Below are 21,477 nucleotides of genomic sequence, written 5' to 3'. Positions count from 1 at the left end.
CTGTCTCTCTCTCTCTTTCTCTCTTTCTCTCTCTCTCTCAGAAATAAGTAAAAAACGTTAAAAAAATTAAAAAGGGGGGAGATCTGGGTAAGAGTGATGTCAGTATGGGTAAGGCTTAAAAAATACTGATTAGGGAAAACTTAAAAGCTGTTTATGTGCTGACACTCTGACTGAGGAAGCCAGACAGGAACAGTGTGCGATTTCACTGAGTGAAAACAGGGAGGTGTGTGACCTCAGAATGTGTTTTCTTGGTTTTGCCAGAAAGGAAATAAACGCGCTTTTTTTTTTTTTTTTAAAGAGTAATTCCTTCCCGTAAGGTGCTATTTTAAGCTTAAAATACTCCAAACCGAATGGGTTCTAGGATCTCCCAAGGTGCATATTGCCCCTGATGCATCTTTACAAAGTGAGGGAGGCCTGGGAGAGAACACTTCACCAGGTAAAAGGTCTTTCCCGCAACAGCCCATGGCCTCGGAGTGCGGGACCCACCTGTTGTGTCCGCCGCTCGGTGTCCACAGCCCCGAGAGTGTGACCTCGCGCACAGCAGGAACCCGACAGGACAGGTCGGTGAAGGAACAGTCGTTGGTTTTACAGCAGGGATTGCACAGGTTTTCTGCACAGGTCCAGATAGTAAATATTTTTGGCATTGGGAAGCCTAGGGCTTGTGGCGTGGCCAGCGGGCTCTGCGTGGGGTGGAAAGCAGCTGTGGACGATATGTAAACAGACGGCGTGGCCATGTGCCAGCAAAGCCATTTCCACAGACGGGCCGAGGGCAGCCTGGAGTTGGCCACCCGCGCAGAACAGCGCTGCCCGGTTGAGCCGTCCGCAGTGACCGCAGCTGTGTGTCGGTGCCGCACGGGACGGCAGCCGCTGGCTGCATCCGACTGTTGGGCACTTAGAAAGTGATTAGCGCAAGCGAAGAATGGGGACTTTTAATTGTATTCGGTTGTGATTAGTACAGATGTGAATGGTCACATGTGGATTGGACATCGCAGGGGTTAGAACCCTCCCCAGAGCAGGTTGCTGCACAGAGCAGTTTCTTGTTCTCTGGGAGGTCTGTACATGTCAGGGGAAGAAAGAGTTCTGTGGCCCAGAAAACTGAGGAATTGTTAATATGAACTGATTTAATCATTGCAGGACTGCTCAGAGCCTTGAACATGCTTATGGACACACATAGTTTCTCAGAGTTTTCTCCTCCAAGCTTTTTTAAAAAAATTATTTATTTATTTATTTTGAGAGAAAGAGAATGGCTGGGGGTGGGGGCGGGGGGAGAGAAAATGCAAACAGACTCCACACTCCGCGCAGAGCCTGACATAGGACTCCCAACCGTGAGATCATGACCTGAGCGGCAGTCAAGAGTTGGACACTTAACTGAGCCCCCCTGGCGCCCCTTCCTCCATGCTGTTTGTGCAGCTTTCTGGGTGTGCCGTGAGCATCTTAGGGCACTGGGGCTCTGGGAGGAGACGGTGGAAAACATCTGTGTGGGAGGCCAGGGCACTGGGCGTCCCCAAGGCCCGGAGCGTAATTGTTCCAGAAGCCTACGTTCCGCGTTTGACGTGGCACAGTTAGGTTTAAAGCCCTGTAGGAACCCCGGAGCCCGCTGTCCCGGCCTGTGCGGGAAGAGTGAGCAGTGACGTGGGGGAGGGGGTGCAGCCTGCACGTGTGGGGCTCCGTGTCTGTCGCGGTCTTGCCCGGCTGGCCCACGCGGGTGGATGGCTAGACCGTCCGTGTCTGCACGAACACGCAGGCTGGAGGAAGCAGATTTGGGAGCACTTCAGGAGCGTCGCTCTTCCAGTTGGAACTTGGACGTCCAGATCTGAAGGTGGTTGAGGGGTTTGGAAACCTCATCATGTTTGTAGTTGCCTGTTTCACCATCAGCACGCATTTGTGCTCAGATATTTGCATTTTACAAACTTAATTTGCATCCTCAAACTTGAGCCTAAGTGCTGACAACCTGACTGCACCATTTCAGTTTTGAGAAGGGGAAGGCACCCCTGTGAGGGGCGGGGTGGGGCGGGGCGGGGCCATTCCCCTGTCGCTGTCTGTCTGGGCGGCCGTGGCCTCTGGCAGGCCCGCTCCGGTCTTCAGGTCTTCGGGGCTTCTTCCGTCACCGCTGCCTTGAGCCCTTCCAGCCTGGCCCTGGCCCTGTCCCAGAAGGATGACACCGGGTCTGTTGACAAGAAGGCCCCGATGGGACTGTGCGGGCACTGGTGTCTGAGGCCGTCACAGCCGAACACGAGGAGTGTCAGTTTTTCAGAAACCAGAACAGATCAGACCTGATCCTCGGTAGTAACTGGAGGCTGTGCTCTCATGCATTCAGATCTGCTTATGTTCTCTTTGCAAGTACCACTCTCTTCCTTTTCTGTGATTTGATTTTTTGCCTGTTTTTTTTCTGTTTCTGCTTTTCAATTCACACTGTTCCCGCGTGTGACCGCTCTCTGCCCCCCTTCTCAGGCCCTCTTCCCAGGCGAGCGCGCCGCAGAAGGGAGCGGGCTACACCAGCCTCAAGCCGCAGTTTGAAAATTACTGAAATATCAAATGCTAACTAATATGTACTTGCAAGTGTTATTTCATTTTTATAATTTTGTTGTTGTTGTTGTTGTTTTTTTGCTTTTACAGTGAGTGTTGAAAAGATAGACCTGAAGGGATTGTCACACACAAAAAATGAAAGAAATGTTGAATGTTCCTTTGAGGTAAGATGCCAAGTTTTTTTTTTTCCTTCTTTTCTCCTCTGAGGGATAGGACGAAAACCTTTGCCGTGAGCAGGTGCTTTGATTTATCTAAATGGAAGATGGGCCTTCTTGCCAAGCACCGGGCCAGGCCAGGGCTGTGGGAGGCCGGGAGCCAGGCGTGGGCCGTGGGCGGGCCATCTCCAGCCTGTGGGCTTCCCCACACCCGGGCAGCCTGCGTGCTGAGTGTCGTCTAGACTGATGTGCTCAGCTGCTGCTGGGCGCTCACCAGAGTTGGCAGACGCAGCAACTCCATGTGAAAATTGAGATGCGCTGTGTATCTGGATTGGAGGCACACGGTAACGGTGGTTTGGTGGCCTCACAGTGTGTTAGGAGCCAAGCTCCAGGAGGTCCCTGGAGGCCTGGGCTCCCCCAGCCGACTGCTTTGCTACCCCCAGGGTGTGGCCCTGAGCCTCATGGTCCAGGATGGCAGCCAGGGCTCCAGTCCTCACATTGTCATTCCGGGTAGCAAGAAGAGGAGAGGAAAGTGTACCTTTCTCTTTCTTTTAAGGGACGTTCCTAAAGCAGCCACAGATACTTCCATTTGTGTTTTGTTGACCAAAACTTAGTTTCTTGGTCCCGCTTAGCTACAGTAGAGGCTGGGAAATGTCTTCTGGTGGCCGTGTCCCCACAGTTCTGTTCCTTGCCCACCATGTGTGAGATTCTCCTCTGGCCATGTGCCTGAAGACTGATTGACAAGGAAAACCTGCTTCCTGTGTCCTCAGTGCAGGTGGGGGGTGGTTTTCAGCAGTAAAAGCTCCTGGTTAGTATCTAGTACATATGCTGGGTATGGTTCACTAAGTTTGCTGCCCTGAAATACTTGAAATACTCTGACCACTAAAAGAATAAAATCTTCATTTGATTTGGGAGATACAATGCATTGTGGGACTCCGTTGTTTGGCTATGCATGTGTCTTCAAATGTATGGGAAAGACTTGCCTAAGGTTTTGGAGGTTGTCGAAACTTGGGACCAGCACCCACGTCTCAGCGGCCGGGGAACCTTGGACTCCTGAAATCTTTAAGGCCTCAAAGGGGCGGGAGCCCTACACGTCCCTGGGACCCTGAGCGCGTTTCCTGTCCGCTGTGCTCTGCGCCTCTCGGCCGCACCAACACGGTGCCCCCAGCTTCTCTCCGAAGACCCGAGCCTCTTGTGGCCCCTTAGAGGAGGGGGTCATGGTCAGGGGTAGGGAGGCAGTGGGCTGGCGAGGACGGGGACACGGCGCCCCAGGTCCCCCGCAGGTGAGCGGCATGACTGTGAGAGGAGCCTGGAGCCCCGGCCTCGTGGCCACGGGCAGCTCCGAGTTTGCGGCAGCAGACCTGGGGGTGTTGCCTGGGGTGGACGCCGTCCCATGGGGTAAGGTGTGGAGTTGAAGACGTTTCCACCCAGTGGGTAAGCTGAAGGGTGGTAGCACTTAACGCGGAAGCTTTGGTGTCGGAAGAGCTCACTCTTCCCGGCGTGAGAACTGGTGAAAGTATTCTTGTGCTTAGGAAAGTAACAATCCTCCACCAACTGGAAGTCCAAACCAGGTCTCCTTTTGGGGTGCTAACCCGATGTCCTGAAGGACTTCACAGCCCAAACTGCGTGTGCTGAATGGTAACTCGAGGCATAAAGGAAAGACACAAGCACCATGAAAAAAAATATTTACAGAACACTTCACTTTGTGCGGCTTAAACCGCGTGCTTGTTCTGTGCTGGGCTCAGAGGGTGTGGCTGCGGCTGCCATTCACGCGTCAGCCTGGGGACTCCTGTCCCACAAGGAAGCGAGGCCACCTGGAGGCGCTGATGGTTGGACATCTAACTGCAGGGCGGGTGGCCTGGGGACAGCAGCGAACCCACCTCTGCTTGCCTGTGTGCTGTCTAGAACGACCCCGCTCCAATATAAGCCCAGTGGGTTTTTCCGTTTTGGAAATCAACAAGCCGGCCCGCAGATGCGTCTGGAAAGAACAGTAGAGGAGTCCAGACATTTTGAAAAGAAGACAGTTGGAAGCCCCACACCCCTGACTTCAGGACTCGCCATGAGACCCCAGGGGCGCCGGGGTCACCGTGAGGGCGGGGTGCCAGTCCTGGCTGGGACAGAGGGTTCACGGTTCGACTCGCACGTACACGGCCAATTGGCAGGCAGTTCAGTCCGTCCATCCGCCCTTCCTTCCTTCCTTCCTTCCTTCCTTCCTTCCTTCCTTCCTTCCCCCCCCCTCCCTTCCTTCCTTCTTTGATGTTTATTTTTGAGAGAGAGAGACACACACACACACACACACACACACACACACACACACACACAGAGTGCAAGCGGGGGAGGGGCAGAGAGGGGAGACAGATTCCAAAGCAGGCTCCAGACTCTGAGCTGTCAGCACAGAGCCCGATGTGGGGCTTGAACTCATGAACTGTGAGATCATGACCTGAGCTGAAGTTGGACGCTCAACCAGCTGAGTGGCCCAGGCACCTTGAGGATGGTCTTTTCAACAAACGCCTCTGGAGCTGGTGTCTATATGCAAAAAGGAACCTTAACCAAACCTCACGCCTTCTAGAAGATCACCTCAGAACTGGTCAGAGTCCTCAAGGCACAGCCGAAAACTACAGGGATGTGACAGCGCGGCAGACTGTGTGGCGAGGCGGATTTCTTTGCGACAGACAGCACCAAGAACATGATCCGTAAGACAAATACATTGGACTTGCTCAGGGTGTCGAACCTGGGCCTGGAAAGGCACCGTGAGGGGAGGTGCAAAGACAGGCCGCACACGAGGGGAAGGCGGTTGCAAGTTACATATTTGGTAGAGTTTTCATTCAGAATTTATGAAGAACTCTCCAAACTCAGTGATAAGAAAACAACGCAATAAAAAGCCAAAGATGTGGACGGATGCTCGAGCAGAGAAGGCGTTCGGAGGACGAATGTCCCACGTGAGCACGTGCTCCGTCTCCCGAGTCCTCAGGAGAACGTCAGGCAGAGCTGTAGTGAGGGGGTCTGCGTGCCCACAAGGTGGCCGCAGCTGGGGGCCATCCCTGCACGGCCAGGGCGCGTGCACAGGGCTGCAGCCTCTTTGCAAGGCCGTCTGGCAGTTTCTGCAGTTAAACATTTCCCTAAAGGCTGACCCCTCAGTTCTACTCTGAGGTGTTGATCCCCAGGAAATGAAAGCATCTGTTCCCACGGAGATGTGTGTGAGAACGGTCACGACGGCTTTACGTGTACCCGTCCGAATGTGCGTCCACAGGACGGTGCGGGCCTACCCCGAGTGGAAAGGACTGAGCTGTTGTTAACTGGGAATGTGGACAACATGCAAATAATGACACTGTAGAAGAAAACCCAGAGCCCTGGCCAGGAGGGAGTGTGTTCTGTCCGAGCCCACTCACAGACGGCTGTCGGAGGGGACAGGGGCAGCAGGGGCGGAAGAGCGGCCTCCGGGGGGAGGAGGGAGCTCGGGGAGGTGATGCGTGTGTGTTCATTGCGTCGATGGGAGTGATGGTGTCCTGGGTGTAAACGTGTGCCCAAACCCACCGGGTTGCACCGTCTAGATAGTTCCTCGTCCGTTAGAACGCAGTTAAACTTTTTAAAGTTACCTGAGGATTAAGCCTTTCCTTTTGCCCACAGAACCCTAACTTAGGAAGATTAAGTTGTCCGTGAAGCATGGCATCTCTTGTGTGGAAAGAAGCCGCTCCTGTTCCCGGTCCAGAGCAAAGAAACCCTTCTAGGAGTGCCTTCCGCGCTCGGCGGTGGGGCGTGTGTGCTGGGCAGCAGGGAGGCACAGGGAGGCCTTTCTCCTGGCGGCCTTGCTGGGTCCGGGAGGCATCCACGGCCTCTGCCCACCGGCTTCTCGGTCCTGTGTATCTCCAGCTTTAATCTCTGCGTGACCCTGTTTTCCAGGAGACAAATGAACGGTTTCTTTTATAGGAGGGCCTGCGTAGCCGGATTGAGATGCTGTTGGGATGTAAAAATCCACTACAGATAGGAGTTTGCGTTTCCTGGTCGTTTCCATGGACCTGGTTGTGTTTTTGCTGAAGTTGTAGTAACTGCTAGTTACTGGTTACTGAGGAGAGATCAGTAGGCAGGAAGCAAGCGGCTGGAAATACAAAGTTAGCATGTGACCACGTACGTGGGAAATGTCCACATTTACCAGCTTTCCCGCTCTCACTGTGGAGGCACTGGAATAACTGAAGCTTCATGTTTTTTAATAAAAAGATTTTCCTGTTAGACATGAAGGATAGAGAGGCGGGATAAAAAGACCAAAAGGTGACCCAACCCCTTGAAACACTTACTAAACTCTAGGATTTTATTGACTTAAAAAGAACTATGGAACAGTGTTCATGCAAAAAAAAAAAAAGAAAAAGTAAAAAAAAACATTCTTTTTGTGCCATTGTTACTCAAGAACCCAAGCATTACATTTATTTTCATGCTAGAGCTTTGGAAGTTTCAGTTTTTCATTTCAAAATAACCTTGACTTCTTGGAGTATCGTCTCGCTGTTCACAAAGATTAGTTTTGACAACTGTTTTTTTAATTGAGTCTCTGTTTTTCTCAGCTCTGTGTGCAGAGTTTGGAGAGTCCAGCGATGCTGCAGCCATCGCCGGGAAGAGCAGGGGACAGTTTGGATGTGCACCTCAGTGGCCGTGTGGTCTCAGGGTGACAGTGTGAGGGTTGTCGATCTGGGAGCCACGTGTACGCGCTCAGGGCTTGCCCAGGGATTATCTCTGTTTGTGTGCTCGTTTGGGTTTTGCTTTGGGACAGGTGCTTAGCAGCGGCTTCACTTTAGAAGTCCCCGGTTGTCCGAAACTCCCCCGCACTGCACTCAGTCCCAGCCCCTCACTGCTTCCATCTCCGAGCTGCGGCTTCGCTCCCGCGTGGACCAGTGGCCCTTGGTGGGCACGCAGCTCCCCCCATCACCACCTACACGGTGCCTCCGTCTGTCCAGGCGCCGTCCCCTGCTCTCAGGTCTTACGTCATCCTTTGGCGGCTTCTTAGGGTGCTCCGGGTGTACCGCTTCGGGGGCTTTCCCCGTGTGGGGAGGTCTGTGCGCTCCTGGCATGGGACTGAGGACACAGCTGGCGCCTGGGCGTCACTCTCCCCCAGGACATGGGGAGCGCTCCCGTCTCACTGGCGCTTTCCAGGGATGCCTCAGTGCTGGGTGCTTGCCCACTCCTCGCACGTGCTTGGCTGTCGGTCTGTTCTCATCATTGTGCTGGGACTCCGTGCACCCTTTTAACCTGAAAACACACAGCCATAACTTGGGGGCCTCGTCTTGAAGCCTCCCTTTGGATTTCCTCTGCTCTGCTTTGGAACTCTGCTGTCTGCATTTGGGACCTCAGGACTGGTTCTTTGTTTTAGACTTTTCCCTGTTTTCTTTCTCTTTTGTATTTTGATCTAATTTACGGAAGATTGTGTCATCTCTCTCTTCAATGGGATTTTTCACTCCTTTTACCCTTTCAAGACATACTTGTTCTTGACAGTTCTTTTTGCATAGCATCCTGTTCTTGGTTATGGTTTCTTCTCTAGGTCAGTGAGAATATTAATGGTAGTTTTTACTTTTTTAAAACCGTTTTTTCCTCTGCACGTGGTCTCTGTTTCTGCCTGGCTGCCTCGGGCTCTAGATGTTGTAGTGCTGCTCACGTCCGGGGTGTGGCATGAGCGGTGGGCAGGGCCTCTGGCTGCGGTGCTGTGGGAGAGAGACAGGGATGTCGGGGATGGAGTTGAGAAGTTAGGGGACTGAGATGTCATGTAACGTAGTCTGAGTATCTGTTTTGTGCATGGGTTGCTTTTTGTGTATGCTTAGGGCTGTCTTCTAGTCTCTCTTAGTCGCTCTTTGAATAGGTACAAGTGACAGGAAGATACCGTGCCATAATTTGTTTGGCAACTTTCTTCCTCGGTGGGGCCTAAGATAATGGGGTAGCTTACAATTGATGTCACCTTGGCTTTGACGGGACCGTCTCTAGCAGGTGGCATGCGGTGAGGCTGTTCTGTGTCCATGCAGTGCCCTCGGGTCCTGTCGCCTCCTCTGGCGGAGGGGCTTGGGCCGGCGGGGAAGGCCGAGGGGGAGCGCGAAGGGAGCCGCATCAGCTGCAGAGCCTGGCGGTGCCGAGTCCAGCCCGGGAGGGAGCCCTGGCTTTCTGTCTGCCTTGGGCTGGGTTACTAGCTCCGTGGGGAAGTAAACAAAAACCGCGTCAGGAGCCGACGGCCTGCAGTAATTGTGCCTGTTTAAAGCACGTCACGGTTGGGGCAGCAGATTGTCCGTCTCCACATGACACGGTCTGTCCGTGCTGCGCTCGTCACTTGGGCGTTGGATTTCGCGCTTCGCGGGGTCTAAGATGTGCTCGTGTGATGTGAGTGCGAACAGCAGGAGGCGGACCCCCAAAGGGAATCGGGCCTCCCTGGTCCCAGGGGCACGGGGAGAAGAGCGCTCCTTCGCCGCGTGTTGCGCTTCGACAGAGGTGGGGCGTCAGCGGCGCTCTGGGCCCAGCGTCCAAGCACCAGAGCGTTCCTGCCTCTGCTTGGAGATGGTACCGGTGCTTCACGGGGAGCGGCTCGCTCCGGTCGTGTGTCTGCTGCCGTCGTGAGAGCCGTTTGTCTCACCCGAGAGCAGGCCCGTCAGCCGCACCGTGGTGCAGGCCCGCTGGGCGGCGAGGCGCCTGCTGCGCGCTGGGAGCGCCGGGGCCGGGGAGGAGCCCCTTTCCTCAGGTGGCTTGTGTGTCGTGGGAGCTCGGTGAGACCGCCACCTTCGCACTTGTCGCGGCAGCTCTGGGGACGGAAGGGACTCGTGTGGGTTTCGGCGGAGGAAAAGGACGTGGGGGCCCGTCAGCAACCACGGTGGGCTGTTTCTCAGAAGGCGCGGGCAGGAGGGGGAGCAGAGGGGTCTTCAGACCGCCGCGCTCTGTTCCCTCCATCGCTGGAAATACAACGCGTTCTCTTTGGTCACTTTACTTCCTGGCTTGAAACCCTCCAGTGGTGTCGTCTGGGTCTGAGGGCAGAACTCCTGCTTCGTGGTCTAACCCTTCTTGTTGTGGCCCCGCCCGCCTCGCCCCTCACACCCACTGTGCGCCTCTTCCTGTGGTGGACGTGCTGCTCCCCAGTTCAGGCACCTGAGTGGTGCTCCCTGCGCCCCCCGCCCCCGGCACTCACCGCCACCCACGCCCCCCCACCCTCACTCACCCCCACCTACCCCTGCCGCCACCCACGTCCCCCCACGCGCATCCTCCTACCCACCCTCCGACTTCTTGCCCAGTGCCCAGAAGGGGTCAGGAAACACTGGAAAAGCACTGGGAAAATGGGAGGGAGAAGACACAGCCCTCCCCCCCAGGGCGCCTGCAGTCCATCTGGGGAGACCGGCTTTGACCCCGTGATGACCTAAGGCCCCCCCACCCCGCACGTGTGGTGAGGAAGTGCAGTGCGGTCAGTGTTGGGCACGCCCGGCGCTGCAGAGCTTCTTCCAGAAAGCACTTTCTGATGCCTTCCACCCAGCCCGCGGCCCCCCGCTGTCCTGGTGCTGACTGGCCTGGGCCTGTTCTGTCAGGTCCCCGAGGGCAGGGGCCTTGTCTCCTGACCTGCGAGGAGGCCCACTTGAGGATGGCGGGCGCCGGCCTACACGAGCCGTCGTGATGGTCAGCGACTGCACCCGAGTGTGTGGGGCCAGCCTCAGACTCCTTGCCTTTGAGTAATTTGGTGGCATTTGCGTGATTGCACACACAGGAAGTTAAGCCTCAAAGGACATGAGTTACGTGAACTCGGCTCTCACGAGTCCAGGAAGTGTAGCTACCCTACCACAAGGTCCACCACACTTAGAGCCCGTCACGCTCGCCGCACCTGTGCCCACGAAGATCCCCTGGACAGGTGTGTTGTGAGTGACGTATGTGGCGTCTGTTTTTAAGGTTTGTTTGTTTGTTTGTTTTCAAGGTCTTGTGGTCTGATTCTTCAGTAACATCAGTAACCAAATCTTCCTCTGAAGTGACTGAATTTATTTCAAAGGTAAGGTGATGAAGGGCTCTTAAAAACTTAAAAGGCTCTGGATAATTCCGCAGAGTGAATTCAGTGGATTGCCTCCTTCAGCTGGCAGAGCGAGTAATTGGTGCATGGCCGTGAGCGCCTGGTCTCCAGTGCCGCAGTCAAATCTCCCCACGGTGTGGAGAGCGAGACGACTCAGGATGCTGTGACCTGCACAGGCAGCCAAGGGGTGTTTAGGGTGGTTACTCTGCAGCAGAGGCTCAGAGAGACACCACCTAGCTCCGCCTGGATCTGTTGGACATACTGGATTTTCCTGCTCATTTCCCAGTTGTTCCAATAGCTGGCCTCAGAATGGAAGGTTGCGGTGCTGACTAAGTGGCACTTTACATGTTCACATACATAGGGCTATGCGTGCCTTCATGGTTAATACGTGGTCAGAGTCCACTGGCCCGGGTCACAGCGGTGACCCACTGTCTTTAGCCAAAGCAGTGCATTTTAATCAGGCCCCGTATGTCATGCAGTAACATACCTGAGGTGTCTCCAAGGCGAGTCTTACGTTTTCACTATAAAGTCAAGGATATAATCCTGTAGGAGAAAATCCAACTGATGGGTCCTGTTTGAAAAGCTTGGACAAGTCGTTTGCTGCCGCCTGTCCTCTTGGCCCGTGAGCCGTGCTTTTTGGGATCACTGCCCCTCCCCCTGGATGTACGCTTCCCACTGTCACACTGAGAGCACTGCGTTTCCTCTCCTGTGTGCCCGGCCTCTCGGCCGGTGCGGAGCCATCGCTCTGGCCACGGTGATGCAGGCGGCAGCTCGGACCCACTGGGTGTGCGCAGTGCTGCTGGCCTTCTGGGCTCTGGGCTCCCCGGCCTCCCCGGGTGTCTGGTTTATTGTCTTTTGTTAATTCTGGAGAATTCTCACCCATGATCTCCTCCACGTTTCTTCTGCCCTGTCCTCTCTCTTGGTCCTGGACGTCAGCTCTGTGTACCTGGACCATGTTTTTTCTTTTTGTTTTTCTTGCTCTTTTTGCTATGTTTCGGTCGGACGATTTCTTTTGCCCAGTTTTCAAGTTCCCTGTGGCTTCTCCTCACTTCCACCCAGGCTGCTGCTGAGGCCGGTTAACGTTCAGTTGAGTTCTGCATCTCTGAGACCGTGGTTTTCTGTTTTTCTGAGGTTTTTTGTTTGTTTCTCCTAGCTTTTCCATTTGACATGTCTTCTACTCAAGTTTCCATCTCTCTGCTGTGATCTCCCATTTGTTCATGTGTGTTGTCCGTGTTCTCACTAAACCCTCCTGTATGTTAATCATAGTTATTTTGTGGTCCTGTCTAATAGTTCCAGCATCTGGGTTATCTCTGAGTCTGGCTCTGATGATTACCTCGACAACAGTTTTTATTCCCTCCTGTTTTTTTCCCCCAGTATCTTGCAATTTTTGACTGAACAATAGACACTGTGCTTAGAAAACGTAGAGACCGAGGGAAGCTGTGTGTCCACCTGCGAATGGGCGTCCTGCTGGTGCTCTCAGGCCCTTGGTGGGGTCCTTGAATTGGTCCAGTCACGAGTTGAGCTGGGTTTGGGTTTTGTTGCTGCTGTGGTTACCTCGTGTACCCTGCGGGCTTCTGGTCCCTCTGGTGGAGGGTGGCTGCACCTGGAGTGGGCGGAGGGGCCTGCAGTGTCACAGTGGACGACTTCACCCTTAGCCCGCAGCTGTCCTCTGTATCCGTGGCCCGGAGGGGCTCTCCCTGCTGTGTAGACCCTCCACCCCCAGGGAGACTACGGTCACTTGTTACCTGGTGACAGACGTGGGGGTGAGGCGTTCTCCATCCCCCTGGTCTGGCCTCGGTCCCAGGCACGGGGCCCTTGGGGTCTTTCCCGGCATCCTGCCCCTTTCTTCCCCAGCAGCAGCTGACCTCTGCTTTGTCCTGGCGCAGCCTCCTCGGCCCAAAAGGGCTTTTGCCCTTTCGTCAGGGCCAGAGGGGCATGTGTGCACTGCCTTCCCCCCAAAGCAGGGAGTCTCTGCCCATGGCCTCGGGCCAAGAGGACTCCCTCCCCTCCTGCAGAGGCGGGAGAGTATTGCTTCCGCCTCGTCCCCAGGGCTTAAGGGCGTTGGTCTCGGAGTTAGAGAAGGCTCCAGGGAGAGGCATTAGGGGTTCCTGCCGGCCCCCCGAGGTAGCCAGCACCCGCTTCTGCCAGCCTGGGGGCTGTCTCCAGTCTCCTGGGCAGTGAGCTTGCGAAGGAGGGCAGCTCCCCTTGTGTCTGGCGCTCTCGGCTACCTGACGTCTGGCCCACACTCTGCCCGCAGGCAGGGTCCGCCTTCTGACCTCTTCTGCCTGCTGGCATGGTGGCCACCTCTTCCTCGTGTTCTGTCACAGCAGAGATGGGTCATGTGTCTTGTCTCTCCTTGGAGGGGCCGGTCCCTCTTAACATTCAGTTCACACGGTGACCCTGCAACTTGGTTCTCTAACGGGCTCACGGAAAGAAGATGGTGTAGATTATTGAGCTTTTCCCTGAAGCTGCGGCGGGAGGATGTTCTCCAGTGGCTTTTCCGCCCTGAGTGGAAGTGAGGCCCCAGAGAGCTGAGACAGGGCGGACTGCAGCTCCCCGCAGCTGCCCGCGCCCGCGGCCTGCCAGTTCCCCACCGGAGGGGCTCCCGTGCCGAGGGGCCCTGGACAGGCCTCCGATGCTTTTCCGTCTCTTTCAGTTACCTCAGCTGTACCCTGAAGAAAATCTGGAGAAATGCATTCCTTGCTTAGCTGGCCCAGACTCCTTTTACGTGGAGCGAAACCACATGGATCTGGAAGCGGACCTGAGGTAATGCGCCCCTGCAGCTGCGGGCCGGGGCGCCGCCCCGGGGTGCCTGCCCGTGGGCCGTGTGGCGTGGCCGGGGCTGGGCGGGTGCACCCCCGAGCCGCCTGGTCACCCCAGCAGCGCTTGAGGGGACACGCTGTGTTCAGCAGTCTGGGTCTCTTTTGCCTCCAGGGATTTTCATCACTTACAGAGAATTTGAAGGCTTGATTTTGAGGGTACGAGTAAAGGAATCTCATAGTATATGTCCCGATGCAGCGGGATTTGACAGTGCGATGACATGAGGTCCCATGGCGGAAAGTTGAGACTTGCGGGACAGCACCGGGGCCCAGTGAGGTCCCTGTACGCCGGCGTCCCCCGGCCGTAGAGCGCGCCCAGGCTCAGTCAGTGTGCGGAGGGGGCAGGCCTGCTGCCCGGGCCCGGGCCCGGCGAGCCAGCCCCTGCGACAGAGGTGGCTCCGGGGCGGGGACGGTAGGAGCCCTAGCAGGAGTTCAGCTCAATTGAAGTAGGAAGACGAACAGGTTGGGGTGCTTTGTTCGTGCCTCTCTAACGCGTGTTTCTCTTGAAAATTAGTTTGTTTCCCAGTGGGTTTTCGGTAATGCCACGGTAATGCCACTGAAACCACTCTGCTTAATTTTTAGGTATTTGACTTCATTACCGTCTCACATATTGAAAAATGACCATGTTAAGAAATTTTTCAGCACTTCATCTCCCACCCAACAGCTTCAAAGTCCAAGTGAGTTTGTGAAATGTGATTACATCCAAATAAAAACCTTTTTATTGTGTGGAAACTTTATAACCTATATTCTGACTTACAGGTCCTGGCACCCCTTCCCTGTCTAAAGTGGGCGCCGTGATGGGCGTGTCTGGAAGGTGAGAGGCTCCTGTGTGACCAGCACGTGTCAGGTCGGGGTGGAGCTGCTAATTAGGCGTAAACAGTTGTCTCCAGAGTGAAGTCCTGTCTGGACTTGGGCTGGAATAATGCTGTGAGAGGAAGTGGAGAGAGGTGCTCTGGTGTGTGGCTTCTCCACAGAGAGGAGCAAGTGCTTCTCTGAGCTCTTGGAGCCAGAATTCCCAAGGACCCTGTATTACAAATGCCAGTCTCCGGGCCCCGCACATTCTAGGAAACCAGATATAAGCAACCAGGGAGTGATTGTGGCCGTGAGGTGGCAGAGCCACTGCTTCACGGGTCTTCTGTCAGCGTGAGGCCCGACAGTGACTGTCGCGGTGCTCGGGGGACAAACAGGCCATTAAAACGGGCCCACGTCACAGTCCCATGCCCGCACCAATGGTGCGACGATGCGGTCGGGTAACGAGGCTCACGGGAGGGCCACCCTCGTCCCCTCTGCCTGCCTGCTGCAGAGTGAGCACGTGATACACGTGTGGGTTTGTGGTCTGGGGCGGACGGGTCCAGGGCAGAAAGAGTGCTGGTGTGCCTCTCGGCCCGCTGCCGGGACTCAGTCTGGATACATTCGTTCAGATGTTAAAGATTTAGGAGTCTGTTCTGTCACATACGCCAGAAGTAATGGAAACCAGACAGTGCAGCCACAAGTCTAGTGCTGACGCACATGAACACACACGTACGTGTGCATACGCTCGAGCATGAGCATACAAATGCACCTGTCTACACATGGATGCGTGTACTCACGGACACCCTACAGGTACATAAGCGTGTGCACGTGTGTGTACGTGTGCACACTGACAGGCGCCTTCAGGGCGGTGGTGCCGTGGAGGGGCGGTGGCAAAAAAGGAAGGGCTCTGATGTTGGCGGGGGGTGGTCGGAGCCGGCTCCCGTGCCCCTGTCTGTCTCGTCCACGATGGCAGCCACCTACCCGCTGTCCCCACAGGCCCGTGTGTGGCGTGGCCGGCATCCCCTCCGTTCAGAGCGGCGCCCAGCACCACATGCAGCACCCGGCCAGCGCAGCCGGCTTGCCCCACTGCTCCCACGCGGGTGGCGCCGGGCCCACGCTGGCCTACAGGGCCCAGATGGACACGTCGCCCGCCATCCTGATGCCCTCCAGTCTGCAGGCCCCTCAGACCCAGGAGCAGAATGGGATCTTAGACTGGCTTAGGAAGCTGCGCTTGCACAAGTACTACCCCGTCTTCAAACAGCTCACGATGGAGAAGGTATGTGGATGACTGGATGGGCGAGGTCGGGTCTTCCTCCCGCCTCATTCCTGGAGGGCTGGAGCTGGGGGTCTGACCGTCCGTGCTGTGGAAATCACATAGCCTGGAGTAGTCCTGCTCGCTCACCGGAGGGGGCGGTGGGTTTGCATTTGAAGTCTCCCTGCAGCTGCAGCAAAAACTGGAAATGGACGGGTTGTAAGCAGGTTTTTTTTTTTAAAGCTAACTGTGGTCTTCGCAGCTTAGATACTCGCTGCGTGGTGAAGGACGTCCTCCCCCAGCGGCCCTGCCGTCGGCAGGATCGGGGGGTTCTGGTGCGCACGACCCCTCCCAGTGCAGGAAGGGCCCATTTAAAAAGGGGCCCAAATGCTCGGACCCAAGGGAACAGCCCGCTGACGCTGTGGCTTGACTGAGGGTCACAGAGCTGAAAGGGATAGACGAACTTTGTGTCTCTCAAGCAGTCCAACGTAGGGATGACTTTTTACAATAGAGAGTTGGGACGAGCATTTTTTCATTGTTCAAGAAGATTCTGAAATTGCTTAAGTCTTGGTGTCACCAATAAAACTAAATGAGGCCTGTAGCAGTGATTGAACGCACTCCCCCTGCTGGGTGTAGTCACTTGGTGCTTTTGTTTTATATGTAAAAGTTTCATTTGTCCAGAAATCTCCAATTGAACCTAGAAATCAAGTGTTTAGTCCCTAATAGAAGACGGTCCTTTTTTTTTTTTGAGAGAGAGACAGACAGACAGCTTGAGCAGAGGAGGGGCAGAGAGAGAGAGGGAGACACACAATCCAAAGATAGGCTCCAGGCTCTGAGCTGTCAGCACAGACCCTGACATAGGGCTCGAACCCACAAACTGTGAGACCAGGCACCCCAGAAGATGGCTCTTGAGCATACAGTAAAATCTTGCGTTGCGAGTAGCTCGTTCTTGTTCACACGAGTGTTCCGTAAGGCAAGCAAACATTTCTAATAAATTGTAACTTGGTAAATGAGCTGCGTCTTGCAACAGGAGTCATATGTGATGCGGAATGTCACGTGATCACAAGTGAGCCAATGGTTCTTGAAATTCTCTTTGATACATGAGTGCTTAGATTACAAGCATGTGTCTGGAATGAATTATGCTCACAAACCAAGGTTCTACTGTATTTGTAATACCCTTGGCTTAAGATTCATAACTCTTGAAAACCAGATTTTGCCAGCCTTGCCTCATGGTCGGTTTAAAAAGTTACAATGTAAGGTTGGAGTTGAATTTTAGCCACAAACCTCATGGGTGGCGCTATGGAACAGCGTGTTGTGTTTTCTTGGTGTCAGACCCCCGTTGGCTGACAGTCCATTCAGATGACGTCAGCTCTCCTGGATCACTTGCTCCAGGACAAAGTTGCTTTGTCCCTAAAATGATGGTGATTTTGAGACAAAAGCACTGTTAAGAGTTCCTGCCTGCTTGAGGACAGATGGCTTGCATCTGAGGGGGTGGATCCTAGGATGGGGGGGGCAGAGGGGGGGACGGACGGACGCTTCCACGAGTCCAGTCTCTGTAGAAGCTGAAACCGAGAGCACCTTCTTTACTTGCCTGCCATGGCCCTTCCAGGTGCCCCGGCTTCTCCAGGCGGTGAGCAGAGTGCCTGGGGACCCGGCCTGTGAGCCTTTCGCATTTTCAACAAGGGACGCCATGTCATTTAGCAAGTAACCTCGTGTTGCCAAGGCTTTTGTTGTCCGGTTAGGTTGGCTCCATTTACCTGTGCTGGTAGAAGGCATTTATTAAATTATGCCCCAAATTCTTTGTCTTCAGAGTCATAATTGATTCTCAATAACTTTGTAATTTGTTTCTTCTCTGGAAGTTTCTGAGCCTTACTGAGGAAGATCTAAATAAATTTGAATCCCTCACCATGGGAGCAAAGAAAAAACTCAAGACTCAGCTAGAGCTGGAGAAGTAAGTGTGAAGCTGCAGAATGTGTGTGTTTTCATTTCTAACATATTGCTGGGGTGTCTCCTGATTGGATGGGGGCCCCCCAAATGTGGGGTGATGATCAGGTGGAAACCTGGGCATAGAAGGAATTCACCTGAGGCAGAAGAAAGGACGTAGAAGCCTACTGAATACACCAGGGAGCAGGGGCAGGCCAGCAGAGGAGAGGCTTGTCTGCCAAAGAGACGGTGGCAGGGGGCTGCTCTGAAAGGGGGAAGGTGAGGGGGGACGGCGACGGCTGGAATTCTCCCGTCTTTGGTAACTGTGCCTGGTTGGAAGGAGCCCACTGGTCAGTCAGGGCCTGTGGCTGTTTCGGGGTGGGTCAGGGCCTGGCTGTCCTCGGCTGGATCCACGTTGCGTCATTGCATTGCTCAAGCCTGTTTGCCTAAAAGCGGCCTTTACTCCGAAGGGCTGACGGCACTTACACTTAAAGCCGTTGATTGGATTATTTTGATTGTTTATCAGACCTTCATTAATGCTTTTAAAATTCTGCAGATGTGGTTTTGGTGTGCCAGGCAAGGCCTTGGGCAGTGAATCTGACCAGCCACAGTGCGTTTTCCATCCCTGGGGGGACTTAGAGGCCGTCGCTTTCGGAAGGAATTGCCACAAAAGCAGATTCCTCCGCATGGGGCCTGCGTTCACGTGTGTGCTTGCTTTCTTGTCGCGCAGGGAGAAGTCAGAGAAACGGTGCCTGAACCCCGCAGCCCCAGCCCCGGTCACCAGCAGCGGAGTGGCTCGCGTACCCCCCACCAGCCACGTGGGGCCCGTACAGACCGTGCGAGGTGCCCACGCTGCAGGTAGGTGTGGACGGATGGGCAGCTGCGATGCAGGATCCCAGTCCCTTCCTTTTGAGGAACCTTAGACCGCAGACCACACCTGTTTGCCTTTGCTTAGTGTTAGTATTTACAGATACTTCTCATTATTTTAGCTTTTACAGTCTCCACTAGAAAACAGAAAGGACGCTTGGGTTAGAAGCTGGAGACTCACCTGAAGTTGTTTGGGCAAAAGAAGTAGAGCCAGAAGCTCCCTGGCAAGAGGGAAAGACAAGGAAATCCCCAAAGTAGATGAAGATACGCTTGTTCCCCAGGCGGGTGCAGAGAGGTCATGATTGGGTCCTTGCCCCGAAGGCCCACCCCCCCAGCGTGCCCGACCACAGCCTCTCTCTCAACGGGGCGGAGGACACTAGTGACGCTGGCCGGCCTGTGTGTTGAGAGTACCAGCCAGGAAGAAAAACATGACCAGTGTAGCTTTTCAGTGGTCGTTTGCCTAGAAAGTTCTCACGTCCCTCGGTCTCGTAAGGGAGTGTCCCTCGGTGTGGTGGAGATTACTTCCGTAGCACCATGGTGGTCGGGGGGCCCTTGTACCTTGTCCTCCGGCATTTGAGTAGGGAGGCACGGCGGCCACAGGTGAATCTGCAAGTAGCTCACGGTGGGGCCTCCGCCGTTTGTGTTCTCTAAACATGGGGGTCCTGTCGGGGAGGCGCATGCAGGGGGTAGGGAGGCACCATAGCCGCTGGCTGGCACGACCTGTGTGGTCCCCCTTTTTCCGCAGCGCTGCGGGTGGAAGTGGAGCAGCCCCCTCACCAGACGGCCCGGGAAGGCAGCTCCTCCGAGTGCTCCAGCTCCTCGCCCAGCCCGATGGGGGTGCAGGCCCGGGAAGAGAGCTCGGACAGCGCTGAGGAGAACGACAGACGTAAGGACGCCCGGCGTGCCGAGCGCTCTGCTGGCCCCGCGCTGGCCCGGGGCGGTGCGCTGACCGCTCTGTCCCCGTCTCTAGGTGTGGAGGTTCACCTGGAGGGCGCGGACAAGGAGAAGCCCGTCATGCTCCTGAACCACTTCGCCTCAGGCTCCGCCAGGCCCACGGCCCAGGTCCTCCCCGTGCAGAACGAGGCGGGCTCCAGCCCATCGGGCCACCACCCCCTGCCCCCCCAGATGATGGCCGCGGCCTCACACCTGGCGCCCATCCGGATGTTGAATTCTGTGCACAAGTCGGAGAGGGGGGGCGCAGACGTGAAGCTCCTCCCGCCTTCCGTGCACTCACTGCTGTCTCTAGAAGAACGGAGTAAGCTCTCGGGACCAAGAGGTGGCATCAAGGTGGACAAGAACTTCGGCCACGCCGTGATCGACGCGGCGCCCGCGTCCGGCCCCCAGCAGCCCCTGCAGGTCCTCTCCGCGCTTGCCGAGAGCAGCGCTGTGTCACCCACCGTCTCCTTTGGTCCCCGCGCCAAAGTCGTGCACGCGTCCGCGCTGGACAGGGTCCTGAAGCCGGCCCCGCAGCCCGCCCCGGGCGGGGAGACCAGCACCGCTGCCGCGGGCACGCCCAGCACTGTCTTCCACGTGGCCCGGCCCCCCATCAAACTTCTGGTGTCTTCCTCTGTCCCCACCGATTCTGCCATTTCCGGGCAAACTCCCTGTTCTAATAATGTGCAAATAAGTGTGCCCCCTGCAATAATAAACCCCCGGACTGCCCTGTATACCGCCAACACCAAAGCTGCCTTCTCTGCGATGAGCAGTGTGCCCGTGGGGCCCCTGCAGGGCGGCTTCTGTGCGAACAGCAACACTGCCTCCTCCAGCAGCCACCCCTCCACGTCCTTCGCCAGCATGGCCACCGTGCCCAGCTGCCCGGCCCCCAGCTCCAGCCCCGCGCTCTCCTCGGCCCCCGAAAGCAGTTTCTACAGCGGCGGCGGCGGCGGCTCCGGCTCCCCCGGGAACGTTCCCGCCTCTGCCCAGAACCACCACCACCACCACCACCATCAGCAGCAGTCGGCGCCCCAGCAGCCCGCGCCCGCGCCGCCCCCGGGCTGCGTCGTGTGCACGTCGTGCGGGTGCAGCGGCAGCTGCGGCTCGAGCGGCCTGACCGTCAGCTATGCCAACTACTTCCAGCACCCGTTTTCGGGGCCGTCCGTCTTCCCGTTCCCCTTCCTGCCTTTCAGCCCCGTGTGCGGCAGCGGCTACGTGGGCGCCCAGCAGTACGGCGGCGGCGCCTTCCCCGTGGTGCACTCGCCCTACGGCGGCGGCGTGCCCCCCGAGCCCGTGCTGGGCGGCCAGTCGGCCTTCGCCGTGCCGCCCGTGCAGAGCTTCATGGCGGGCGCGGCCGGTGTGTACCAGGCCCCGGGGCTGGTGGGCGGCGGCGGCAGTGGTGGCGGCCCAGGCCACAAGAAGAGCGGCAACCTGTCGTGTTACAACTGCGGGGCCACGGGGCACCGCGCTCAGGACTGCAAGCAGCCGTCCATGGACTTCAATCGGCAAGGTAAAGGCAGGCAGCCTCCCCGAGGGCGCCCTCCTTTGGAAATCGTAGTGGGCTTGTTCTGCTGAAGCGAGTGCTAAGGTTTCAAATGGTGTTTGGAAAAGCGTGAAATTCTCGATAGGCCATGACGGCCCCAGAAGGGTTACGTGGTCTCCGAGACCGTTGATTGCAGCCTGCTGCCCCTCGCCGGCCGCGGAGGGGCTGTCTGGCCTGGTGGATCTCTTGCCACGCAGCGGAGGGGAGCACAGGGGTGACTCACTGCCCCCCTCCAGTGTTGAGCTGACAGCCGAGGGCACGGCACAGGAGTCCCGATGCTGCTGGTCCCCACTGGCTGTCCTGCTCGTGTTCTGTGTCCCCAGGGTGGCCGGGCTGGAGGTGTGTGGCTGCGTGATACCCGCGCTCACTGTGCTGCCCCTCCCCCCACCCCCATTCTCACTTCTACTTTCCCTCTTTTGTTCAAGTGCATGTCTGGTAACTTGATCACAGCCGTCTGTTTTTGCTGTTTGCTTTGGAAAGGAGATGACACTGGGCAGGGAGGAACTGGCTCCCGGCTCTGTGATACTGTGCAAGCTGGAAGTCACCTGGTCTCCGTGGATTTCCGATGGTTGCCCCAGACCTGGGACTCCTAAAGCTGCCTGTGCATCTTGGGTCACCTGGAGACTGTTAGAGATGACTCCGGGGGCTGGGGGGGGGGGGGG

The 21,477-nt window shown here is 56.2% G+C and overlaps 1 protein-coding gene across 2 annotated transcripts in view; it reads left to right on the top strand.

The window, feature by feature from the left end:
• Window positions 1–21,477, top strand: part of ZCCHC14 (zinc finger CCHC-type containing 14) — a 55,804-nt gene that overhangs the window by 31,760 nt on the left and 2,567 nt on the right. For both annotated transcript variants that reach the window (XR_005527398.1, XM_039226171.1), the window contains exons 3-12: window positions 2,617–2,690; window positions 10,597–10,668; window positions 13,343–13,452; window positions 14,088–14,182; window positions 14,265–14,319; window positions 15,294–15,573; window positions 17,409–17,500; window positions 18,203–18,330; window positions 19,085–19,225; window positions 19,310–20,782. Coding sequence is in view for 1 of the 2 variants with exons in the window: in XM_039226171.1 (XP_039082102.1) it covers window positions 2,617–2,690; window positions 10,597–10,668; window positions 13,343–13,452; window positions 14,088–14,182; window positions 14,265–14,319; window positions 15,294–15,573; window positions 17,409–17,500; window positions 18,203–18,330; window positions 19,085–19,225; window positions 19,310–20,782 (2,520 nt within the window). In the remaining variant the exon portion in view is untranslated. The remainder of the gene's footprint in view (window positions 1–2,616; window positions 2,691–10,596; window positions 10,669–13,342; window positions 13,453–14,087; window positions 14,183–14,264; window positions 14,320–15,293; window positions 15,574–17,408; window positions 17,501–18,202; window positions 18,331–19,084; window positions 19,226–19,309; window positions 20,783–21,477) is intronic.

Source organism: Hyaena hyaena, unplaced genomic scaffold (assembly GCF_003009895.1).
Source record: "Hyaena hyaena isolate Hyena2069 unplaced genomic scaffold, ASM300989v1 scaffold_1, whole genome shotgun sequence".
NCBI lineage: Eukaryota > Metazoa > Chordata > Mammalia > Carnivora > Hyaenidae > Hyaena > Hyaena hyaena.
The sequence above is the reverse complement of the archived record's forward strand: the minus strand, read 5'-3'. Positions and strand labels throughout refer to the sequence as shown.